This window comes from Cyprinodon variegatus, unplaced genomic scaffold, assembly GCF_000732505.1.
Source record: "Cyprinodon variegatus isolate N-32 unplaced genomic scaffold, C_variegatus-1.0 Scaffold193, whole genome shotgun sequence".
Taxonomy (NCBI): Eukaryota; Metazoa; Chordata; class Actinopteri; order Cyprinodontiformes; family Cyprinodontidae; genus Cyprinodon; species Cyprinodon variegatus.
The window spans coordinates 997,759-1,022,959 of NW_015150646.1; the positions used below are offsets into that span (position 1 = coordinate 997,759).

The 25,201-nt window shown below is 37.4% G+C and overlaps 1 protein-coding gene across 3 annotated transcripts; it reads left to right on the top strand.

The window, feature by feature from the left end:
• The first annotated feature begins 1,399 nt into the window (after positions 1–1,399).
• Positions 1,400–23,754, top strand: capg (capping protein (actin filament), gelsolin-like). Of its 3 annotated transcripts, none has more exons than XM_015379474.1 (9): positions 1,400–1,543; positions 10,364–10,557; positions 17,522–17,676; positions 19,689–19,847; positions 21,094–21,243; positions 21,508–21,594; positions 21,674–21,806; positions 23,177–23,268; positions 23,376–23,754. In XM_015379474.1, exons 2-9 carry the CDS (start codon positions 10,365–10,367, stop codon positions 23,439–23,441), a joined length of 1,035 nt encoding a protein of 344 aa, XP_015234960.1. In that variant the 5' UTR covers positions 1,400–1,543; position 10,364; the 3' UTR covers positions 23,442–23,754. The 3 variants fall into 3 exon arrangements, with proteins under 3 accessions (XP_015234960.1, XP_015234959.1, XP_015234961.1); XM_015379473.1 differs by having other exon boundaries at positions 1,448–1,543; positions 10,361–10,557; XM_015379475.1 differs by lacking the exon at positions 1,400–1,543 and adding an exon at positions 6,241–6,353.
• Positions 23,755–25,201: the final 1,447 nt, after the last annotated feature.

Sequence of the window (25,201 nt, forward strand, 5' to 3'; positions counted from 1 at the left end):
GCAAAGCATTGCAGAACTAACCCACAATGATTTGAATCGACTGGCTGTTGCTTTAATTTTGTTTTCTATAAATATCAACAAAATTTTAAACCAAGATTTAAACCATTTAAAACCTATAAAAAGTTATGTCATTTCTGCTACACCTTCTTACGTAGACCTAAGTCTCAAGTTAAAGTATAACTTTTCAGATTTCTCTCTCGGGCTAACATTAAGGAAGTCTGTTTCCCAGGCGGGGAAGTGGCACTGCGCTTTTTACTGCTTGGGTAACACCCTTTTACACATGGCCTTTTCCCTGAGAGCGTCACTGATTCTCCTCAGCAACATACAGTTGAATTCAGAAGAGTACACTGTGTAAAATGACACGCAACAGTTTTTTCACTATCAGAAATTTAACCAGCCTGTTTGGCTCAGGCATTTATTTCAAATGCCTTCCTCAGGAGGTTTTCCAGGCATGTCCTATTGTGAGGAGGCCTGGTGGAAGGCCCAGGACAAGCTGGAGGGACTATGTCTCTAATCTGGCCTGGTGTTCCCTTGGGGTCCCCCACAGAGCAGCTGGAGGAGGTGTGTGTAGATCAGAAAGTCTGGGCATCTCTGCTTGGACTGCTGCCTCCGTGACCAGGCCCTGGATAAAAAAACATAATGATTTTAGATGACTTAAAATTTTTTTTTTTATTTTTTCTCTTGTATGAAAAATTGAGCTTCCATCATAATCCAGCTTCAAAGTGGGTTGAATTAGTTGCAGTTTTTTAAGATGAAAAAACAGGATCGGATTTTTTTTAGACCCAATTAGTATTTTATTGAGAATATCAGGATTGTTCTGGAGTTTAAGGAACAAAACATACATATTTGGTTAGAATATCCTTTCACCTTCCTATCAGGAATAGAATAGGCCACTTTTGATATTTTTAAGGACATCCTGTGTCTTAGCCTTTTTGGGTTTCTTTTTTTCCCAGTTAAAGAAAGCTAAACCAGAGCTCTCCATACAAGTTTAGACAGGTAAAATGGTGCAAGAGGACTCATAGTAAAAGCCTAAATAAATCTTGCAAACTCCTGTGCTGGGTGTGTCCTCAGTCTCTATGTCTAGATGACTAATATATGTTTCGCCTTGTTTCTATGGTGAAACGTACAAACAGTAGATAAACTGAAAAAGAGTCTTTTCACAATTTGATGACAATGTTCTAGTTGTTGGAAGCAAAATGCAGATTCTTTGTTCGTACCACAACAGACTTTTTTGATTAAAATGTAAAGGTTGTTGCATCTGTTTGATATTTTGGTCGAGCTGAACGGTGGTGATGATTTTCCAAAACAAATATGGTTCACCTTTAAGTATTTCTCTCAGTTTTGGCTCTAAATTGAGGAAATTTCAGCTGTTTCTTCAAATTTCTGTGGTTGCCTCAGAGGGCTGGGCTTTACACGACCACAGACTGAGACAGGAAATCATTGTGAATGTGTGTGTGTGTGTGTTTAAGGACTTGTTTCTTCTGGGTTCCTCCTTGTTCACTGCTCAGACGTGTTTGCTCCCAGCTCCGTCCCCCTATTCTAGGTAAGTCTGACATATTTCTATTTGCTTTATTCACTTTCTTTTCCTACTTTGTTTTCTTTGTTTTTCTAACTCTTCTCCTATTACTCCTCTGCTCTTATCTAACTCCTTCTCCTGAAAGCAGCTGAGGAATCTCAGAGCAGGAAAAAAAAGCTTTTGTTTTGTTTCAGCCTGGTTTTGCCCACCCTGCCCATTAGCCATCCCCAGCAAGAAAGGAAATAAGAAATGTAATCAGTGGGGAAAACCCTTCTTTATGTGCCACCTTTTCCTTCTCTTATTTCATACGCGTCATCATACTTGAAGGGGTTTTACAACTTCCTTAGAGTTAGCAGGAAGCTTTGGTTCTCACTTTTATGTTTGTGGTTTTTAACAATTTTCTTACGTTACCATTTGTTTTTCTGTCCTGTACATTTAAATCTTAACCAAACTCGGGGCGTTTTTAATTTCTCCACTCAATCTCAGGTCTCTCCACGCCTGTTGCTCACATTGTCTGCTCTCATATTGCTGTCTGCTTTGCAGGAACTGAATGACTGATTGGTTTAATGAGCCCTGCAGCCAATCTGCACCCTGGGCTCTGCACCTGAATGGTTTCCCTTTCTTTCATCTAACCAGAGTCTTCATCTTTTCTCTCCTCTCTGTGCCGTTATCCAAACCCACATTAGCAGCCTCTGTTCCTGCCATGTACACCGACTGATTAAGTGGCAGTTATAGATTAGATTAAAGATTAAATTACCTTCAGTTTATCCTCGAGTGAAAAGGATGTCACATTAGTCACTGCATTTCCAATGTGATTCTACTCTTTGTTTTTGTCTTTTGTTTGTTTTTTACATTTTGTCCTGTTTTGATTATATTATGTGATGGACCAACACAAAGTAGTACTAACTGGTAAAAAAAAAAAAAAAAAGATTGAAAATTATACTTTGGTTGGAAAACCTTTTCTAAATAGATATCTGAAATTAAATTTAGTACAACCAATCTACTTTAGGAGTCAAGTGGTGAGTTAATACTGTTCTGTTTATTTGTTTTCAGCCCCCTTTAACATTTCTATAATTCCCCCCTGTGTTGATTATATGTCTGTTCTACCTTTAGACAACTAGAGACTGATATGTGAACATCACTGTTGGAATAATTCCTTCATTGTACTTTGCCTATAGGCTATTCTAACACACTGACAGGCTCCATTTGATACCTCTGGCTTTATTTGTTAGGGTTTTCTGTCCAGGTGGAACACAAACCTCCGCCCCACTCTAAAACTTTAGGGTTTTCTTCCAAGTTTTTCCTCAATCTATTATCATCATCCATGTCTAAACTAAGAACTTTCTGCGATGATATTCTTCTCCTGCATCAGGTCAGGTTTGTGAAGCGCTCAGTGGGGGTCCATTTACAGAATGTCCCACCTGATCATTGTATCTCTGTAGCTCCTCAAGAGTTAAACACTGCAAAAAATGTAACTCTCAGTAAGTCAATCTTTCTTAAAATAAGTGTTTTTTTCTTCAATTGATCAGGTAAATGAGATACTTTGCAATGGAACAATGCAATTTACATTTAAAATAAGAAAAAAATATTGCGATCTCATATTTCAAGAGCATAATATCTAAGTATCTTATTTCAAGGATAAAAATGCTCTTTCATTTTATTTGCCTACTCAAATTAAGGGTGAAATACACTTATTTTAAGAAATTGTTCATCATTTTCAGAATGGTTTTGCAGTGCAGGCCTCTACTCTGATAATGCCCTCCTTCGGGAAGCTGTCAGTGTATCCGGGAAACTCAGTGTTTCCATTTTAGATGCATTTAAATGGTTTTCAAGCTTAACCCTGCTCTCACATTCCACCTGATCTTTTTTATTGTGCTGTTTGTTCATTCATTTTCACATAGAAACATTTACGTCCTTGAAAAAAACAACCAAACTGCAGGATGATGCTATTTGCTGAGGTGAATTGGTTGGACTGCATTTTATGTAGGGTTATTACAGTAAAAGTTGTCTGTATACATTTATCCTATCATCATCCATCCACATCGTACTAATTCACCTCTTTGTGTTGATCGAACACATAAGATTTGTGGTTGTATTGCAACAAAATAAAATAAAAAGTGAACAGGATATGAACAATCTCGAGAGGCCTTATTGTAAACTTGCATGTCTAAAAAAACTCAACTGGTTACAACATGTTTTTAATGTTGCCTCATCCAGAGCTGGGCAGTTACGCTGGAACAAAACTACCGGCTTTGATCCTGTGGTTACAGAATTAGTATGAAGGATCCAGTGCAAGGCTGTGTACATGCCTGATTTGTGGACCTTTGTTTTAGTTATTAGTTCCTATGGTACTTATTGGGGGTGTAAGTCTCTAGCTTTAATCACATTCCGATGTGTTTGCATGGCGGTACAGTGATTATCAGGGCTGACAACTTTTCACCAAACCTTGGGGGGGAGATTTTGCAATAGTTTGGAGGAAATCCTGTCAGGGTTAGATGAGGATAGGTGCAGTTATAGGTTGAAGTTTTGTTCATTTTTCTTTTATATATATATATATATATATATATATATATATATATATATATATATATATATATATATATATATATTACAGTAATTTTTACTGAGTAAAAAAAAGTGGTCTGTACTTATGTCTAACATTTTTCTGACGATATAAATTATTTTCTACATTCTGGTGATTTTTAGAGAATTGAAGTAAAGCAGAATGGGCCCTACTAAAATACTTGCATCTTAAATATACTTTTAACTAAGAATTTCACAACTTTGTTCATTAATTATTCTCTGCAGTTCAAGTAAATTCAACAATGGGGAACTAAAAAGCTCTTACTGGATTACTGGCACTGATACAGGAACCAGAGCAATCGAAACTTTTGCAAACTACACTGTGTGTGAACATTAGGTAATAGGCTAAGGATTAAAAAAGCTTCATTTATTATTTTATTAGTTACAATCAATCTTACAATTCACAAAACAGCTAAACCATTCAGACCTTCTAGGAGGCTGTAGATTTTATAAAAAATCATCATGACAGGAGAAGGCATTTCTCTGAATGTTTCATTTGAAAGGTGTGATGGAAATTAAGTTTTAAACATATTCAATGGACCAAAATAAAGATAAATGAATAAGATAAGTAGTAATAAAAGAAGAATATCCCTGTGGTTTTTCCTCTATGAATCCAGGATAACTGAGTTGTTCTGCACACCCTCTCTGGATGTGTCTTTTCTTGGGTGGCTGATCTTTTGAAAAATAAAATGCAATGGTTCTTTTTATTTTTATTTTCTCCATAAGTTTGAGAAGCAAACCTGGAAGTTTTAAGAAATAAAATATTGGTAATGGTTTAATTACTCCTAAATGCCAATGGGAGATTATTAAATTAGACTGAGCAATAATTATTTAACTTGTGAGCGAAACATGGTCCTTGTGTGTTAGCACTAGGGTTGTATTAAAAACGCGGACTGGGTTTTGATCACCATGGTATTTTTATACATAAATAAGTGGAACAGAATTAAGTTTTAACGTCTGTTATTTTTTAGTGTGAGAAATTTGGAATATGGAGTGAGAGTGTGAGAAGACACTTAGATGGGTGAGTCTCACTCCCAATGGGTGAGAGTTGACAGCCCTGGATTATCGATATTACAAAGTCTGTCGCGACACAGTTTCAACTAATTTCCAGGTCTGGGAATGATTTGAGGCAATATTTATCTAAGATAATTATTTACATAGATATAAACAAAAACAAAAAAAGCTAAAATATGATAAGACTATACATTTCTAAGCTCTAAAGGTCATTTAAATGTAAAAACAACATTCTTCTAGAAATGTTGATAAGGATGGATCACCTTGCCGTTATTGTCTTGTGTCTTTTGACTTAAAGATTGTGGTGTGATTTGATATATTCATTGTTTCCAATCAATGTAATTGGATTGTTATTATTTAATCCAGTGGTCAGCCCCCCAGAAAAAAAAAAGAAAACCAACAATCTCCTTTTAATTCCAAAAGCACTACTTTTAAAGTGTCATTTTTTGCAGGTTAACTTTCAATTTTACTGTGTAACACAGTTCGGGATCTATTTTTTCGCCCTTTTTAAACAAACCAACCTCTCAGAAAGGTCATTTTTTAAATGCCCCCGCAATTACACTAGGTCCCCAGAGGGGCTGTGCACCCAACTTTGGGAACCACTGATTTAATCAGTGTATTATTAAATCCTTAGCACTTACTGTGTAAACCTAATCATTCATGTAGGACAGAAAGGTGTTTCCCTGCAAAGATTAGTCTCAATCAACTGCTTCATTTCAAAGGACTAGATTGTGAGTGGTGGATTGTTCATTTGCCATAAATTAAGTTTTTTATCCTTAAGGATAATCAAAATTTTAGGTATATTTAAACAGAATTGGCACATTTCCTTCCAACTGCAGCTTTAGGGAAAAAATATTTTATTGGGCTATTTTTCTAAAGAGGCCTGTAACTTCATCTTGGTAAAGTGTGGAAAAAGAAAATGATAAAAGAGACAGACGAGCTTGCTCTTACAGTAATTATCAATTTAGTTTAGCCAGGATCCAGGAACCCGATTCTTCCCCCCCAATTCTATGCATGCTGGGCTCCCAATCCACAGGCTAGGTAGGCTTTCATCACCGCAGCTCCAGTTTCCTCCCACATATAAGCTAACCGGACCAGGTGAGCCCAAACACTCCTACGCAGCAGGCCGCCTGGTACATCACAGCTTTGCAAACACGACAAACAAACACACACTTCAGCGGGCACAGAGAATGGAGCTGGAAACAAACAGCATGCCGGAGGCACCAGAGGAGATCATACAGTTAAGTGGAGAGGGGCCTTCTGTTTTTATTCTTACAGTGGCTCTTACAGCACTGTAACCTTAACCCAGGGGCCTTTTGTATTTCCTGCTTCAGGGCCCTCTCTGTTTCCCTGCTCTTTTTGTCCTAATGCTCCTTCTCTGTCATCCTTATTTCATATATTCACTTTACGCCTTGGTTGTTTTAGTCAGTGATAAGCGAGGGAGGGTGGAGCTCTAGTGGCATTCTGTTCACCGGAACACAAAGTTGATAGCAATAAGATAACCAGTTCTAAGTAATCTCTCAAATTTCCACCTAAATAATTATGTGTTCCTGTCTTTATATGATTCAGAATTTAAATATAGAAAAACATCACGTTACCAGTCCTTCCTTATTTGTTTATGGTTGATGACTGGCACTATTTTTGGTAAAAGAAAACTCAGCCATAAAGTTCCAACTTTTATAGTGACAGTTATTGCTGGGAGTTCTCCACCTACGTGTTTATTTAAAGGTGTTCTCTGTAAACCCAGCTGTAATTACTGATTGTAAGACTGACTAAATATGGTAACTATGACTCTGCAGGGGAGTTATTACGACTGCTTTTAACAGCATGATCATAATTTTATTTCTATTAATAAAATACTGAAAAACATATAACGGCCCCTACATTTATTTGCTGCCCTGATGAAAATACATGACAAAAACAGAGAAATGTTTGAAGAAAATCCACCCTTTAACGTGTGACTTGTACAAACCAGGGATAAGGAAAAGAATCCCACACACCCTGGACATAAACTCTGTCCATCTTCTTCTGCTTATCCGGGGTTGGGTCGTGAGGGTAGCAGCTTCAGTAGGGAGGCCCAGACGTCCCTCTCCCCAGCCACTTGGGCCAGCTCCTCTAGGGGAATCCCAAGGTGCTCCGAGGCCAGCCGAGAATCACAGTCCCTCCAGCGTGTCCTGGGTCTCCCCTTGGGCCTCCTCCCTTTGGGACGTGCCTGTAAGGCCTCACCAGGGAGACGTCCAGGAGGCATCCTAAGCAGATGCCCGAGCCACCTCAACTGGCTCCTCTCGATGTGGAGGAGCAGCGGCTCTATTCTGAGTCCTCCCCAGATAACTGGGCTCCTCAGCCTATCTCTAAGGGAGAAAACTCATTTCGGTCGCTTGTATCCGGGATGTTATTCTTTCGGTCATGACCCAAAGCCCATGACCATAGATGAGGTTAGGAACGTAGACTGACCAGTAAAACGAGACCTTTGCCATTTGGCTATGCCCTCTCTTCATCACAACGGACCGGTACAGCACCCCCACCAATCTGTCGGTTCCTGTCGGTCTCCCACTCCATCTTTCTCTCTTTCGTAAACAAGACCCTAAGATAATTAAATTCCTCCACCACAGCCAAGGATCAGAAGTCCAAGGTCCCCGCCCTCGACTGCCACCCATCACACAATGCACCCGACCCCTGTGGCCCCAGGTGATGAGTCCATTGGAAGGGGAACCCATGTTTCCTCTTCGGGCTGCGCCCGGCCGGGCTCCATGGGTAAAAGCCTGGCCACCAGGCGCTCGCCAGCATGCCCCACCTCCAGGCCGGGCTCCAGAGTGGGGCCTCCAGGACTCGCATCCAGTCGAGGGAACACTACATCTATTTGTTTTACTCATCATAAGGGGTCTTTGGGCTGCTCTTCGTCTGGTCCCTCACCTAGGACCTGTCTGCCTTGGGTGACCCCGCTATGGGCATAAAACCCCTGACAGCATAGCTCCTAGGGTAATTAGGAAACTCAAACCCCTCCCATTCATGTCTTCCTCTTTTGTAAAAATACCTACATTGATAAAAATAACCTTCATCCTTTTTATATATTCATATTTCCCTTAAAATGACAGCAGAGGTCAAAAAGGAACCAAACGTAAATTCCTTGGTTGTGTGCACAAACTTCACACTTTCATGTGAAGTTTGTTTGTGAGCTAAATTTTTATCTGATTCTGATTTTATAAGACATGAGAAAAGACATTTGCAGTTATGGTGCGTGTAAAACTGATACTATCATGTGAAAAGAAAAAAAACTGATTAAAAGGAAACCACAACTATGCTGTTACTGGTTGCTTTTGGTTCCTGAGCTGTGCAGTACAGAAACAGTCAAACAGAAAACATCATCTTGGAATGCTAAACAGCATCAACACTCTGCCAGTTATGTGTTTAAAAAATGGCAGGAAGTGCTGCCAAAACATCTGAAAACACGGTGAATGTTTTGAACATTAGAATTGGGAATCATCGATGCAGCTATGTGCAAAACATCTATGTGCACTGGAAAAAAATCGAAATCTAGATAAGTTATTTTTTCTTAAAATAAGTGCATTTATTCTTTGATTGAGGAGGTAAAAGAGACATATTGCCAATGGAACAAGACAATTTACACTTAAAATAAGAAAACACAATTGCATTCTCTTATTTCAAGTGTATATTATCTAATTATCTTATTTTAAGAGTAAAAATATTCATTCCATTGGCAAACTTTCTAATTTACTAACTCAAATTAAGGGCAAATACACTTTCGGTAATTTAAGAAATTTCTACTTATTTCTTGATAGTTTTTCCAATGTGGTTCTCTCTTGTTTCGATATGCATGATATCACTTTGACGGATAGAGAGAGATGTATACAAGGATGTGTAATCTCTTTTATCTTATTATCCATGTCATTAACATAAACATGTTGGCACATTTACAGTATGTTTACAGTATCTCCCCCATCTGGGGAGGACCAGAAGATGTAGGAAAAGAAACAAAAGTTGGACCCTCATGTGTAAATTTACCAATTGTTTGCGTTTTTGCCTCTGATAAAAAAAACTCCATCCATCTCTTGTCATGTTTTCAGAAACTTCATTGTATTTATTGAGATTTTTGAATCAGAACAACACAATTTAGTGCATAATAGTACAGCAGCAGGACATTAATACGTGGTGTTATTTTGTGGTCTGTATTCATTTTGCCACGCTCTGTGTCTATACTTCCTCCTCTTGCCTGGTCTCAGTTCTTTTGATTTTTAAATGTTAATCTTTCTAAAGTTATCCATTTTCTCTCTTAAATTTAACCACCTTCTCTATTCCTGCAAAGGAATAACATTACCACAGCATGATGCTCCCACCACCATGTTTTCTAGTGTGTTAAGGGTGATGTGCAGGTTTCGTTCTTCTCTTCATATGTAATGTTTTACATATAGGCTATAAAAAACTACAATTGGTCCCACCTGACCAGAGCACCGTTCTCTTCTGGATGTGCAGCGGGGTTAGTTTTAGTTAACTTTAGTAAGGCCTGCATGAGTAAAAGGGATCAGATTTTTGCTGCACGGTGTGCTTTATTATTTCGATTTGTATGGTTACAACATTACAAAAAGCAGTAATAACAAATAAATTAACACCTTTAACTTTAAATTTACTGGCATTTCACCACAGTCTGACAATTAATTATTACTTATTAAACACATTTTACATGCTGGTGTCGTTTTCTTTACTGCAGTTGGTTTACTTTAATAATAAACACCCAATTTTTAACATTTTACTTATGTTAAAATGTGCTTTAGTTCTAAAATGACATTAGATGCGAGGTAGAGAGATGGTATCGAGTAATATAGATCAAATCAGTGGTAGAAATAAGATAGATCATCAGTAACCAGGAAACACATTTGCTTGCGGTCGTTTGGCCCAGTTTTAATTTTAGCATCTGAAAGTGTTGCAGTTATTTTCCTATTGCAATAACAGATGTGAGTTAGAAGAATGCAAGTAGCATGTCTGTTTATCTGATTGTGGAGGTCTGTTTTCTGAGTCTCATTGAGCGCTAAGAATTGACTTTTAGGTTTAGCTTCCTCTTTCATTTCCTCTGTTTTTACCTACTACATTTCTCCTAACAGAAACTATAACTCAAAGCCAAGTATTTAGACTTCTCCTTTAGGTGTGATTCACCCGTCAGATGACCATCACGAAGCTTCACTTATAAGCCTCTTTCCCCTTTCTTCACCTTACCAGTCTCTTCTCTCCTAGCAGAATGCTCCCGTTCAAACCAGCGCCAGGCCAGTTTGGGCCAGAGGTCCGAGACCCAGGTCTTTGGGTGTGGAGGGTGGAGAAGATGAAGGCGGTGAAGCTGGATCCCTCTGAGGTCGGAGCCTTTTTTAATGGGGACTCCTACTTGGTGCTGGAGAATCGGGGCGAGGAGGGAGCCGACCTCCATATGTGGATCGGTGAGAGATTGAAAGGGATCATCCTGCTTTTATTACATGCTTCCAATATTGCAAGTTCAAACAGGGTTACAGCAATCTGCAAAAGTTAACTGCAGTCTCTTAAAGTAATTCTGATCACAATGTTTCTAGGCTCAACTTGGGACAGTGCTCACTGCACCAACAGCAGTCTAAAGAAGCAGACTGTCATCCTTTGGATCATGAATTAACAAACAGCTCTGATTTTCTAAACTTCTGTAAAACTTGGTCACATCACAGTGAAGAAAAGAGGAAATCTTAATATCGTTAGACATATTTACACAATCACAGCCTTTGGAACAAATGAAAACGGTTCAAACTCAAAATGTTAATGCCCAAGGCAAACAAAGCTACACTAGCGAATATTAACATCACATGATAGACACAAAAAAAGCTTGATATTGTTAGACTGTAACATAAAATCCCATCAGTCTTTGCCTTGTTTTTGTTGAAATGGATAATTTAGCAATGCCCTTATCTGAAACTTTAAAAGCTTTAAAACAGGAAGGCACAACTATATTTTGATGAAACAGACACAGGAGTAAAGCATGAACACTGGACAAAGAACATGGAGAAAATAGAGAAGCTGGAGGCAGAGGAGAGTCCATTTAGATAATAAGAGAATCCATATCCTGTATAGATACTGAGGCTGGGCTGGTAGATTGGTACTATTGAAGGAGATAAGCTAATTAGATGGAATGAGGGTCAGCTGACGCAGTTTAAACGTAGAGCACCTGAAGGAGGGACATTTTTATAAGGGTGGCCAGGAAGGGACCAGTGTGTACGGAGAGTTGCCAGAATCAGTTCAAGGTTAATCTACTCTTTACCAACAGGAAAATGAACAAGCACAACGCCCATACATAAAGAGAAACTTGGTTTTCCTGAAGTCACTGCTAATAAATAAATTAATATATATACACATCCATGCTGTCTAAATTAAAGGTACAATTAAAGTTTTTTTTTTCCTTCGAGATCCAGGGGGATCAGCTTATCAATGGCCAGCTCTTGCTGTGCATCACACTTCTAGGATTTATGTATCTAGTTAGCTTTGACTTTGATTTCATTCAGTTACAGCTCCTGCTGTATACTTTGAGAATTGCTGGTAGTCCAAAAAAAAAAAAAAGTTTTAAAGAAGAAGAGTAATACCTTAGAAGAACACTTCTCTCCTTAGTAGTTAGGAAGGTCGTACCAGGGGCGGAGCTAGATGGGGGGCCAGGGGTGGCCATGACCACTTTCAGCCAAACACTGGCCATCCCTACCATTTTTTTCGCCCTCTAATATAGATGCGGCAGCTGTAATACTCTCAAGAGGAATGTTCAAACTTATTAAACATTTGAATTTTACATATATTAAGTTGCTAGTTGTTAATATATGTAACATATGTTACATATATTAACAACTAGTTGACAACTAAAACACTGTCGTCGCTTGGGTTCTTTGTTAGCCTGTAATACCTGATACTGGTCTATGCCTCTGAAAGGGGGGTTGTAGACCAGTGGATTATCATTTTCATTTAGACATCCATGCTGTCTAAATGAAAGGTATAATTGATGTTATTTTTTTCCCCTTCCAGTTCCAGGGGGATCATCTTATCAATGACGAGCTCTTTCTGTGCATCACACTTCTAGGATTTATGTATCTAATTAGCTTTGATTTCAGCCAGCTATAGCTCATGCTGTATACTTTGAGAATTGCTGATAGTCCCCCCCAAAAAAAAGGCCAGCAAGTTTTAAAGAAGAAGAGTAATACCTTAGAAGAACAGGAAAAAAATATAGAGACTGTATTTGGGAGATTTTTTCTCATGGTGGAGGAAGAGTAGTTAGGAAGGTCGTACCAGGGGCGGAGCAGGCTGGGGGGCCAAAGGGGAACATGGCAACTCTCAGCCAATCAGTGGCCACCCTTGTGGCCACCCATACCATTTTTTTTTCGCCCTCTAATACTGACGGTGGCAGCTGTAATACACTCAAGAGGAATATTCAAACTTAATAAACATTTGAATTTTTCATATATTTACAACTACTTGACAACTAAAACACTGTGTTAATGCACATCAACATATTAACTTTAAAAGTTGATATATACAGAATCCATGCTCTTTTCCGAACTAGATTTTTGTGTTATATGAGGTAAAGAGAAAATGATGTCTCTTCAAGTCATATAGGAGACTTCAGTGAAATCCTGGATAAATAACTACTTTAATAATAACTTTAAAAAACCCTTTAATGTAGATATTAGTACATATAAATATACATTTTATGCAGAACAACTTTTGGTAAAAGCAGGTAAGTAATGACAATGGAGATGTTTGCCCCAGAAGTTTTGTCCTCTACACCTTTAATTTAGAAAGCACGGATGTTTAAATATATGCATCTATTTGTTACCAAAGGCTGTGAAAAGTATAGTTACCGGTAGTCTTTATTTAGAAAATATGGATATTGTGGTCCTTCCTTTTGGAACAGTGTAGATTGACCTTGAGGTTCTGGGGCCTATTCGCTTTTGGCCAACCCTCAGCGTACACTGGTTATTGCCTGGCCACATTAAAATTTTCTGGCTACGCCTCTGGGTCGTACACATATGCAGTTATTCAGAAACTAAATTATTATTTAGTTATTTCTTAAATACATTTCTGGAAAAATTGTCCACTTTATTTTTATCAATAATTGTCTTGCATAATATGCTGGTGAAGATTCTCAGTCATCCAGATCGTAGTCATTACAAAAAACAATCCACTGGACTTTGTTTCCAGGTTTGAAGATGTTTTGCTTCCCATCCAGGAATTTTTTTCAATTCAAAATGTCAGAATTAGCTTTGAGTTCAAAGCTTTATAGACTGTCCCAAAAAACAGTTTTTGGCTTAGAAAACATGCAAATTGAACCAGAAGAATGGGTCCACCCCTTAGGAATGGGGAGTCGTTTGGGTTCTTTGTTAGCCTGTAATACCTGATACTGGTCTATGCCTCTGAAAGGGGGGGTTGTAGACCAGTGGATTATTTGAAAAAATATACATATACTAATACGCACATTCAATTGGTTAAGTTTCTATTTATCTCTAACTCTATAGGGGACTCCTAGTATGTATAGACACATGGCTTTCTCTTATCTCCTGCGAAAAACAAAAACTAGTTCTGAAAACAGCATTAATTCTGTATTTATCATTTACACTTTTAGTATGTGAATGTCAGTAATATACTGTATTATTGTTGTGAGTTTATTGTTAACATGGCTGGGTAGAATACCTAAAAACAGTACTAGAGTAAGAGTAAAAGTACTTTAAATTTTCACTTAAAGGTATAGTGGAGGGTGTTCTTTTTCTGGGTGGATCCAAAATAGGTGGTCTTCCTAACTGTCAATCATTCTAATGATATGTTTACGTAAGGCCGTCCTATGTGCTCGTCCCCATTTTCACTTACCTGTTGATAGTCTGACATTATGAAACATTTGCAAATCTTCTTTTGGAAAGTAAGCTTGTATGAGCGATGCAGACAGCAGTTTTTTAAACAAAGCTTGCACGAGGAGAAATGGGTGTCATGCACGCTCTCCACGAGTCTAATAGGCATTCCTTCTCTGGAGCAGGTACAGGGTTGTGCATGGGCATTTTTTTTTTTTATGTGGAGAGGGTGGGTCTACTAAAAAATGAATGAAAATCCTCCACTATACCTTTAAGTAAATATAACTAGTTACCACCCACCTCTGATTGTTAGTACACAAACAATTAAAATATTCCACTTGACAGTATCACTGCTGCCACCCTCTGGTTTAGAGGGGAACTGCTTGTGAAATAAGTCGCATTGGATCACCTGGTAGGCGTGGCTTGCATCCCATCTAGCCACGCCTCTACTTATTAGGTCTACTCGTGTTGGCATCATACTATCATTTTTAATTAAAGGGGAAATATATTGCAAATTTAGCATATTGCAACATTCCCCAAACAATGCAGCAACATCTGACTCAGATGTCAATTGTAAAAAAAACAAACAAAAAAACAATTTTTTTTTATGTTTTTAATGTTCTTTTAATGTTTTTGATTATTAACAGACAGATGCAAGTTTAGCCTATAAACCCTTTTAGGCCTCAAGGGTTTCATAAGTAACTTTCGCCTGAAAAGTCACAACGGAAATAAATAAAAAATTGCTCCAAAATGATCAGGTCTACAAATAACCTTTAGGTACCATTGTAAAAGATAAGAGAATGGTTAAAGGATTAAAAGGACATTTTCCCAATGGAACCACAATCACAGCTGTTAATACGTCTCATTTATTCATGCTTCAGCAAAGAAGGAATCCTTTTTCTAAGCCTCACCTAAAGCTAACAGTTGAAAACACAGTTGCAGTCCTTAGGAAAACCATTAGAGACACGACAGATTGTATCTATCTACAATATTTACTATAGATGGAACAACTTAAGACTGAATCATGGAGCATATTTGATCCACAATGGTTATAATGGCACATTGTGCTTCGTAGAACGGCGCCAAAAATGTGCAAATGTGCTCTTAACCTCATAAACGGGAAAATGGTCAAATAAGGGGTCCATTGTAGTAGTCCTTCTGTCTTTGACAGAGCTGCTGGTCACGACATCTGACCAACATTCCATCAACAGCATCTGCAGCAGTTTATAAAGAGAACTGTGCATAAAGAGCAGAGATTATTTTTCATTTGATTTGCAGGAGCTACATGGAGAGTCAAAACATTTACCGCTGTTTGCAGTTCCTTCTCCAGTTTCTGTTTTACTCCAACCAACAAAAGAGCTAAGCATCGTGCTGTGCTTACTGCACACCTCAGCCTGGTCCAAGTGCTGCGGCTGAATAACCAATGACCCCTGGCAGCGCTGGTGATGACACATGAGCCACCGTGATGACCTCTGCAGCGTTCAGGCTTCATGGACCGGGAACAATGGGAGGGAGAGAAGGATAGGCAAGGCAAGGCAAATTTATTTGTATAGCACAATTCAGTACAAAGACAATGCAAAGTGCTTTACATGATTAAAATACAGGAAAATAAAACATTGAATCAAAGCAAGTAGGAAAAAATAAAAAACAAATAAAATAAAAAATGCAGAAACAAAAAAAAGAATATTAAGAACAGTTGGATTAAAGAAAACATGTTTTTGTTGAATTGTTTAACTGGAACAGTCGAAGGCAATCCTAAACAAATGTGTTTTTAGTCTTGATTTAAAGGAACTCAGGCTTTCCGCACTTTTACAGTTTTCTGGAAGTTTGTTCCAGATAAGTGGAGCATAGGAACTAAATGCTGCTTCTCCATGTTTAGTTCTGGTTCTAGGTATGCAGAGCAGGCTGGAGCCAGAAGACCTGAGTGGTCTGGAGGGTTGATAAACTGATAGCAAGTCTGTGATGTATTTAGGTGCTAAGCCATTCAGAGATTTATAGACTAACAGAAGTATTTTAAAGTCTATTCTCTGAGATACAGGGAGCCAGTGTAAGGACTTTAGAACTGGGGTGATGTGCTCTACTTTCTTAGTCTTAGTGAGGACACGGGCAGCAGCGTTCTGGATCAGCTGCAGCTGTCTGATCCACTTTTTAGGCAGACCTGTGAAAACACCGTTGCAGTAATCAATTCGACTAAAAATAAACGCATGGATTAGTTTTTCCAGATCATGCTGAGACATTAGTCCTTTAATCCTGGAAATGTTCTTCAGGTGATAGAAAGCCGACCTTGTAATTGTCTTTAAATGCTTTTGGAGGTTCAAGTCTGAATCCAACACTACACCTAGACTTCGGGCCTGATCAGTGGTTACTAGCTGAAGCGACTGAAGCTGTGTGCTAACTTTAGATCTCTCCTCTATTGGTCCAAAGATTATTACTTCAGTTTTGTTTTTATTCAGTTGAAGAAAATTATGGCACATCCAGGCATTGATTTCTTCTAAGCATTTCCTCAGTGCTTGAATTGGTTCATAGTCACCTGGTGACATGGTGATGTAAAGCTGTGTGTCGTCTGCATAGTTATGGATAGGAACCATGTCCAAGGGATGGAGGGGGAGAAGAGGGGGGAGTTGAGTGGCTCTAATGAAAAATGCAGGAGGGACGTTACAGTACTCAAATGTGGCCATTGTTTCCAGCATGTATCCGGTGCTTAGGTAACACTAAGCTAACTGTCACAGCCGGAGGGCCCTCTGTTTGCTAAAGCACGCGTTTCTGCTCCTGCTGCCCTCCCTCGCTTCTCTGCTGATAAGAAATACCCAAGTTTCTCACTGTTTGTTTTTTCCAAAACATTAATCTCCATTATAAGTAACCAAGTTGGTGCCATTTTAAGAAGCCTCTCTGGTTTAATTTCTGTTTCTATTTTCTGTTCTCCTCTATTTACCGCCATCTAGATAAACCTCCTCTAACAATGGACCTCAGGGCAGGTGTTTTTTTTAGTTCACAGAGATAAAACGAGTATTATCTTGATAAAACGGGCTACATAAACAAGTATAACTATCTTTATAGCATGGTCAGAGTCTACCTGTATGGTGACCTATGCAATGACAGCTTCTTTTTTAAGGGTTATCACATTGATTTTTTTCCTGCTTTATGTTTGATATTAGATGTTGGCAAAGGTGAGTTACTACAATAGTATGAACCCAAGAGCTTTCATTGATATAAAGTTAGAAAAACAACTATAATAAATGTATTCAACTAAAAAAGGATTAAAAATTTTGAAAAGAAAGCTTATGATAAACTGACTGGCATGTTTAATAATAGCTTCCCACAACGAATCCTTTCTAATTTCCAGGGACTTTCAAGAAATCTTAAGTCCTAACCGTTGTTATTGCTTAACGAAAAAAATTTCCGACATCTTTGATGATTATTTTAGATGACTCTTGATGTCTAGCCTTTCAGTGTTCTGGGTCTTTATCAAACACAGTTGTAGCAGAGCAGATCTTTGCAGCTAAATAAGAAAAAAAACAACAGTTCCATTCATCTCTGACATGGTTTTTTCCCCCATCTTCAGGAGAGAAGTCCTCTCGGGATGAGCAGGTCGCCTGTGCCATGCTGGCCACCCAGCTGGACAACTTCCTCGGCGGTGACCCAGTCCAGCACAGGCAGGTTCAGGGCTACGAGTCCCCTGAGTTCATGGGGCTCTTTCCCAGAGGGGTCAGCTACAAGGTGAGCCGCAACTGTGGAAATTTATATATACAATAATAATAATGTGCTATCCTAAAGAATGGTATTTAGCTTAGATCTTAGTTATTCAAGATCATTTAGGCTTTGTTACATACAGAAGAAAAACAAAAACATTTAAATGAAAAGGTTTAGGCTCATTATTATGACACTGTTACCATCATACCTACCAATTGGTGCAGTGCAGGGTTGTTATTTTCAAAAATATTTGCCGTCACAGTGGTCAGTTACCCTTTTAAACAAGGATTAGATGTGTCTGCTGTTGTGAAGGGCACTGTCACTACCCGATCCGTCCCAGAAGCACGATCCGTACCATCAACTAATTTGCGGATGCGCAGCAAGATATTGATTTAGGTAGAAATAATCATGGTACTAAAAGTACTTATTTGTGTACTTAAATCACTAAAGAATGCTAATACAAATCTTTAAAACATTATTTTATGACCTGTCTGATTCAATTTGATGCTAAAAACATTATTAACCTTTAACACATTATATTTTAGTACGCTTACTATTTTTAAGAAGGGAAAAACACATTTCAGTATTTTTTACTAATTAAAATCTAGGGCGACCCTGTTCTGATGGCGCATGCGCAAATGAGCTGATGGTACGGATCGTGCTTATGTGATGGATCGGATAGTGTGAGGCACCCCTTCTTCTTGTGCGAGCAACTCTTTCTATATCTTATCATATCAGAGGTTTCTAAACATTTCAGCCTGTGACCCCAAAAATAACGAGAAAACCGACTGGGGACCCCTTAAAAATAAATATAATTACTTCCTTCTATTTAGTCATATATATAAAGTGTTTTTTTTAAGAAAATTTTTTTTAATGATTTTTATTTGTCATTTTAAATGTTTTTTTAATCTATTTTTGTGATATTTACTATTTAACTGTTCATTTCAAACTTTCATAGTGTAATTTGTCAATATTTCAATCACATTTTAGATGGATGAATACATTTTTCATTTAAACACAGGGTTCCCGCATCTCATCAAATTGCTACCAGTGTTAGTGTTTCCTCTCATGTAACAGCGAGAGTCTCTGTTTAAGCCTTGAAATCGCTAGGTGTTTCAACATCACAAGAATATCAAACTCACAATCAGACTGGTCTAGCGCTGCCTTCAGGTGGTCAGTAAAGATTATCCTTTCCACTTGTAAAGTGGAAACTACCAGCACTTTGTGTTCATATTAACCTGACCTGCTACAAGACAGTAAAAGATTTCCTAATTCATCTGCTGCAGGAAGAAGAGGGTGCATCAAATTCATCAACTGACTGCTGGGAAGCATTTGATAAAATTTAAACAAAAATTGGTCATTTAAAAATATATATATGTCACAGAATAAGTTACAAACACAACAGGAGAAAACACTTAACGATGCAGTATTAGGTTAAAGTTTACCTCATCTCAGCAAATCAGCTATCATAGAATATTCCCAGCATTAGAAATGTTCGTGTGGACTTTTGGTGTTTACCATAATTACGATACTTAATGAAGACACTATTAGAATTGATAAAGATAGATAAATATAAGATTCTGCAATGGCTCTCTAACATAATGGGTCAGCACCGGTTTAAATCAGTTTGGTCTGTTGTGTCAGTAATAGTAGTCAAATAAAAATCCTTCATTGTGTCAGATTGTAGTTCATTTTTACCAAAAATGAACGAAATGTGAGTTTTTTGTCTCGTAATGCTTTGCTGGTTATGTCTCTCTTCCTGCGAAATATAAAACCGGTTTGTAAAGTTTATGTGAAAAATGCAAAGTTTATTTTTTTATCCTTTTATGGCCAGTTTCTTATTGGCTATATACGACTTCAGTGACAAAGTGCATTTCAGATGAGTTTTATGGTTGTTTAAATAAGCCATGCTGCAGCAGCATGGACATTAGGATAATAACCTTAGATTCCAATCAGGGCAGATTATATAAAGTCATAAAGGGCTAAACATAAAAATAAAAAAAAGAAGATCTCCAGTTAAGGTTTGGGTTTTTTCACAGGAAGGGGGCGTTGAGTCGGGTTTCAGGAGGACACAGGGCAGTGGGACGGTGCAGAGGCTCTACCAGATCAAAGGGAAACGCAATATCCGTGCAAAGGAGGTGGAGCTATCCTGGAGCAGCTTCAACAAGGGAGACTGCTTCATCCTTGACCTCGGAGAGGTGAGATAATCCAACCGAACATGAAAAAACAAACACATTAAAGAGATATTTCCAAAGCAGTGGCTGCGCTTGGGCCTGCTAGAGCTACACATGTAAGAAATGGCATCCCCAAGAAGTTAATGTTCTTTAACATGACCCCATGTTGATAATTTTCCCACAAAACACGCCCAGTTCCAATTGAAAAAATGCGTACAAATTTTTCCAGTATAAGCAAAACCTCTTGTAGAGATACATTTAATAAGAATTTTTCAGAAAACATTAATTATTAAGTAATTATTTTTACAATTATTTAAATTGTCAAAATATCATAGTGCCACTGTCCAGCCCCACTTAACTATTTTGTAGAGGTCAGTAAAACTAAATGTTTTGATATTTATTTATTTATTTTACCATTTTTGGCATTACTTCATTTGCAGTCTTGTTATTGCAAAGTATTTATATTTCTATCTTTGTCATGTTATTCTTTCTTTGATTTAAGTTGAAAATATCATGTGGGTCAAAGAATAATCTTGTGCAAACATTGCAGAGCTTTCTGTGAAAATTACATGTTCTAAACTGGACATATTTGTGCTTTTTATACTAAACCGATTATTTCTATTAATTACTATTACTTTATTTAGGCCCTGATTGGATATTTATTTATTTAACAACATTATTTTTCTCCTTTCACTATTTCTTTTATCTCTACATAAAACATAAAAAATATAAGTGGATTTAATTTTTTTAAATTAATTATAGATGATTCTAATTTATTATTAATCAACTTAGTAATAATCTTAGCTCTACTTCTCCAGATGTTTCCGGTGAATGTAGATTGAATTACTGTATTTTCTTTTTCCAAATCTGGGGAAACAAAACGCAGTGAATTTATTCAAATACTACACCATTACATATTTTTAATTAGATAGCAGAACACCATTTATTCATGATTCATGTTATTGTTGACTTTTGCAGATTTTAGGAGTAGTGAACACATCTGTTTTTGTTTGCAACTGTTCACTTTAAAATATAGGAACAAAGGATGCTTCATATCACCCTCAGTCCAATGCTTAGCTCCCCTGTAGCACCTTGAGAGAAAAATATATGCTGTTCCAAAATATAAATCTTCTTTTTTTAAAAAGTGATGGAGCTGTTGGTGCACTTCAATGCAATGCAGGAACAGAACAAAACTTAAAAAGGATGCACAAGCTGCATGAAAACCTTTCTACATGTTGTGACTCTATGATCTGGGCTTATTACTCTGCAGACGATCTTGTCATGGACCGGATCGCAGGCCAACATTTTCGAGAAGCAGAAAGTGCGTGAGATTGCTTCCCTGATCCGAGACACGGACCGACACGGAAAAGCCCGCGTGGTGGATACCTGTGAGGGGGAAGAGCCAGAGGAAATGCTGAAGGTACAAAAAAACTGATGATGTGAGGGCATGCAGGTGGCACAGTGGTTAGCAAGCACAACCCATGTAGGGAGGCCTCAGTCCTTGACCCCGGTGACCCGGGTTTGAATCTGGCCTCATGTCCCCCCCTCCCTCTCTTATACCCCCTTTCCTGTCGGCCTACTGTCAGAAAAATGAGCCACTACAAACTCAAACAAAACAGCTGATCTGTCCATGTCATCAGCTTTGCTTAAAACCATTTGGTAAAAATGTGTTGTGTTTTACCAGGTGCTGGGGCCGATGCCAGTTCTGGCAGAAAGCACGCCAGAGGAAGACAACAAAGCTGATGCCTCCAACACTGCATCCCTATATAAGGTTATTCTAGCTCCCAAAACAGCAGCTTTGTTACCAACCTGGAGAAATGAAGCTAAACTAGTCTTTAACCCATCTGTAGGTATCTGATGCCACAGGCTCCATGACCATGACTAAGGTTTCAGAAAAAAGCCCTTTTTCCCAGGAGCTGCTGGTCAGGGACGACTGCTTCATTCTGGATAACGGAGCAAATGGAAAAGTTTTTGTCTGGAAAGGTAACAAAAAAACAAACTCTTCCAAAGCTAAAACATAAAACACTTCTCCTGAAATACATGGAAGTAAAGAGTAACATGTCAGAATCATAGAAAATTACTTTTACAAAATTTGGTGAGAAATTGCATCAATTATTTAAAAGCTTTCCATGATAAATGCATCTCCTACATCAGCCATATTTGTGCTTTTATATTAAACTGATGATTTCTAATAATTACTCGTACCTTAATTTGGCCCTGATTGGATATTTATTTATTTAACAAAATGATTTTTTTCTCCTTACACTATTTGTTTGATTTCTACATAAATCTTTGTCTGGAAATTTAACAAAAAAAAAAAAAACCCCTTCAAACCTGAAACATGAAACACTTTTCCTGAAATACATGAAAGCAAAAAAGTAACAGTCAACATAACACATTTAAAACAGAATAAAACACATCTAGAAGCCAGATAAATCATTAAAAGACATTTTAAACTGCCTAGCAGTGACGCAGACCTTAAAACATTAGCTTAATTAAATATTCTGTTATGATTCACATGATCATATTTCACATATTTTGGTTAATAATTTGGTTTAAGATTGTAAAATTAACACACTTTTTAGTGCAAAAAAGTCATGTCTATAATCACGAAAGAAATAAAAACTAAATCCCAGGAAGAAGTCAATCAAACCAAGTAAAATTATATGTCCATGCAGCAAGATAAATTTATTTGAAAAGAATTCTGGATGTAAATCTAAAAATTGCATCTTATAGTCATTAAGTCACAATAAGTCCCATTAATTAATAGATGTTCCCTCTATCTAGTAAAGAAAAAAAAAAGACTGGATACTAAAACTTTAAAACAAGTTATTTTAGTCAGGATTTGGTCTAAAATTGTTAAAAAGCTTTTTTACCAAATAATTTTTTATTTTTTAGGTTGATTTTGTTATCTCAAACAGATTCACTTTTATTGTTCAAGATAAATATCCTTAAAGAAGAAGAAGATCACAGACATCTGACATTTAGACATGAAACATATTAAACTAAATCTGCTGAGAGAAAATAAGAAATGCTCAATGTGGTTGGAGTGAAGGCATGAATCAATGTTTATTTTAATAGAAAATTAAGCAAAAAAATAAAAAATAATTTAAATAAATATTGCTCAAAGGTATAAGACAAGATTTCTAAGTATGACTTAAATAAAAACTGAACAACCAGACTTTTGCTGAGCTGGAATTCGTCTAAGTTATCTGCAACCAGGCCGCATGTTAGATGCAAACTGATAATAAAGTAAAACAACAGACATTCGTGTCTACAGCTATACTCTTCACACTGTTTACGACCCTGTTGTCGAGTAACACGGACTTATATAATGAATTTTTAACCGCCAGGTCATGGAGCGAATGCAGAGGAGAAGAGGGTGGCCCTGCAGATGGCGGACAACTTCATCGAACAAATGAAGTACCCCAGAATGAAAACACAGGTGGGTTGAAACAGAAACACACGGTGCAGATGTAAATGTGTTGAAGGCAGTTTATATCCGTAAAACTTCAATTAGCATCGTTAGTAAAAAGTGTTGTTCTCCTGCAGGTGGAGATTCTCCCTCAGGGGAAGGAAACAATCATCTTTAAGCAATTCTTCAAGAACTGGAACTGAGCGTCTCGCTGCAAACAGCACTGCACACATGAAATTAGCACCAAACTCAAAACATGTTTAGTTTTTTTTTATACAAGCTCCCTGTTGTATGTAGATATTTAAAAGTTATAGAGGAGGCAGCTGAAGGCTGCTGCTTCTTTTAAATTTGGGTAGAATCAGAATGATGCCACTTTTATATCTAAAAAGATGAAACACAATACTTGTGGTGACAGTGTGTGAATAAATTAAAAGAACATTAAGGAAACTTTTTTTTATATTTGCTCAAAATGATCCCAGGTTTGTCTGTTGAAGAAGAATAAAAAAGTTCTCTCTGCTCCTGGTGTGTTCACTGCCAACAATTTGAATCAGTTGGTTTCAAATTAGGCTTAAAACTGTGCAATGTTTCCCAGCATGACAGCAATCTTTATATAATTGTTTTTCAGCTGCCACGACTGGTTCACCTTTATCTTTTTTTCATAGGTCAGCATCCCACTGTCACGGCAACCCACTTATCAGCAGGAGGAGCTTTTGTAGTCATTTGTTAGTCACACATTTATTGAATTGGGCCAGCCCGATTTATGTGGAATAACTCATCTCTGGAGGTTTCAGGTCAAGTTAGAGCAAATTAAAGCTACAATAAAAAAAAAAGATAGAAAAAGAGGTTTTCTTTAAGGCAGCTCAACCTAAGCCAGTTTTAAACCGCTGCTGAAAGACCATTTTCTGAAGAATTCGATTTAAAAAGTTCCTCTTAACAAAATAGGTCACTTTATTATCTTCATTGAATAGTTTTGCTTCTTCTGGGAATATGAATTTAGATTCTTAGTCTAAGGTCGTATCTGTTTCCATACAAACGTAAAGAAATTAGATAAAAAAAACCTTGAGAAGGGCTTAATATATATAAAAAATACAATACAATTTTTAAAGCAAACTGAATATCTTTGTAATAGTTATAAATTAATATCAAACATTCTCAGCATTTTTATGTATAAATCCCATTTGCAGAGCTGTGTAGAAGTCTTTGAATAAAACCAGAAAACAAACCAACTCCCACTCCTGTCTACATTATCTTCCCTGTCTTTTATGATTATTATAGTTCAACCTATTTTATAGGCCAAGTTTTACTATTATTTGAAATTTTCCGAATATTTCTATTAAACAATTTAAAATGTGTTATACTTTATGATATGTCTTCTACATGTATTAATGATTCACAGCTGATTAGGATCATTGAGTAGAAAAGGTTCAAAAGATTTTTTTTTTTGTATAAACTTCTTTTAAACTGAGAGTTATTTAAAAGTGGTTGTGACAATTCTTTTTTTCCGACCACATAAGTCCATTTACGTCACAGCTGCTTCCGTTATAGATAAACACAAAGTAGACAACTTTTCTTAGCTAAATATCTCAAGCCTGAGTCAGATTGGAAGGAGACTGTCTGAGAACATCGGATCTAAGTTATTCCACACATCGTATGTTTCGGTCTCATAATTAGAGCAACTTCTTCCACATGTTTTATGTATCCCCTATATGCCATGTGGAAAAACTTCAAACAGGATCTCTGCAGCTCCTCCAGAGTCAACATGGGCCTTTTGGCTGCTTCTCAGGTTAAATCTCTCCCCACGCATCCCAGGTCTGCTGCTGTTCTACTCTTTTCTTTAGCAGATGATGGATCAAGCTTTGCTCTGTTAGATCTTCAAAGTTTGGGACATCAGTTCTACTCCTGCTTCACATCTATCTCCCTCACCTCTCTGGTGCCATCATAGAACTAATAATAAATAAATTCC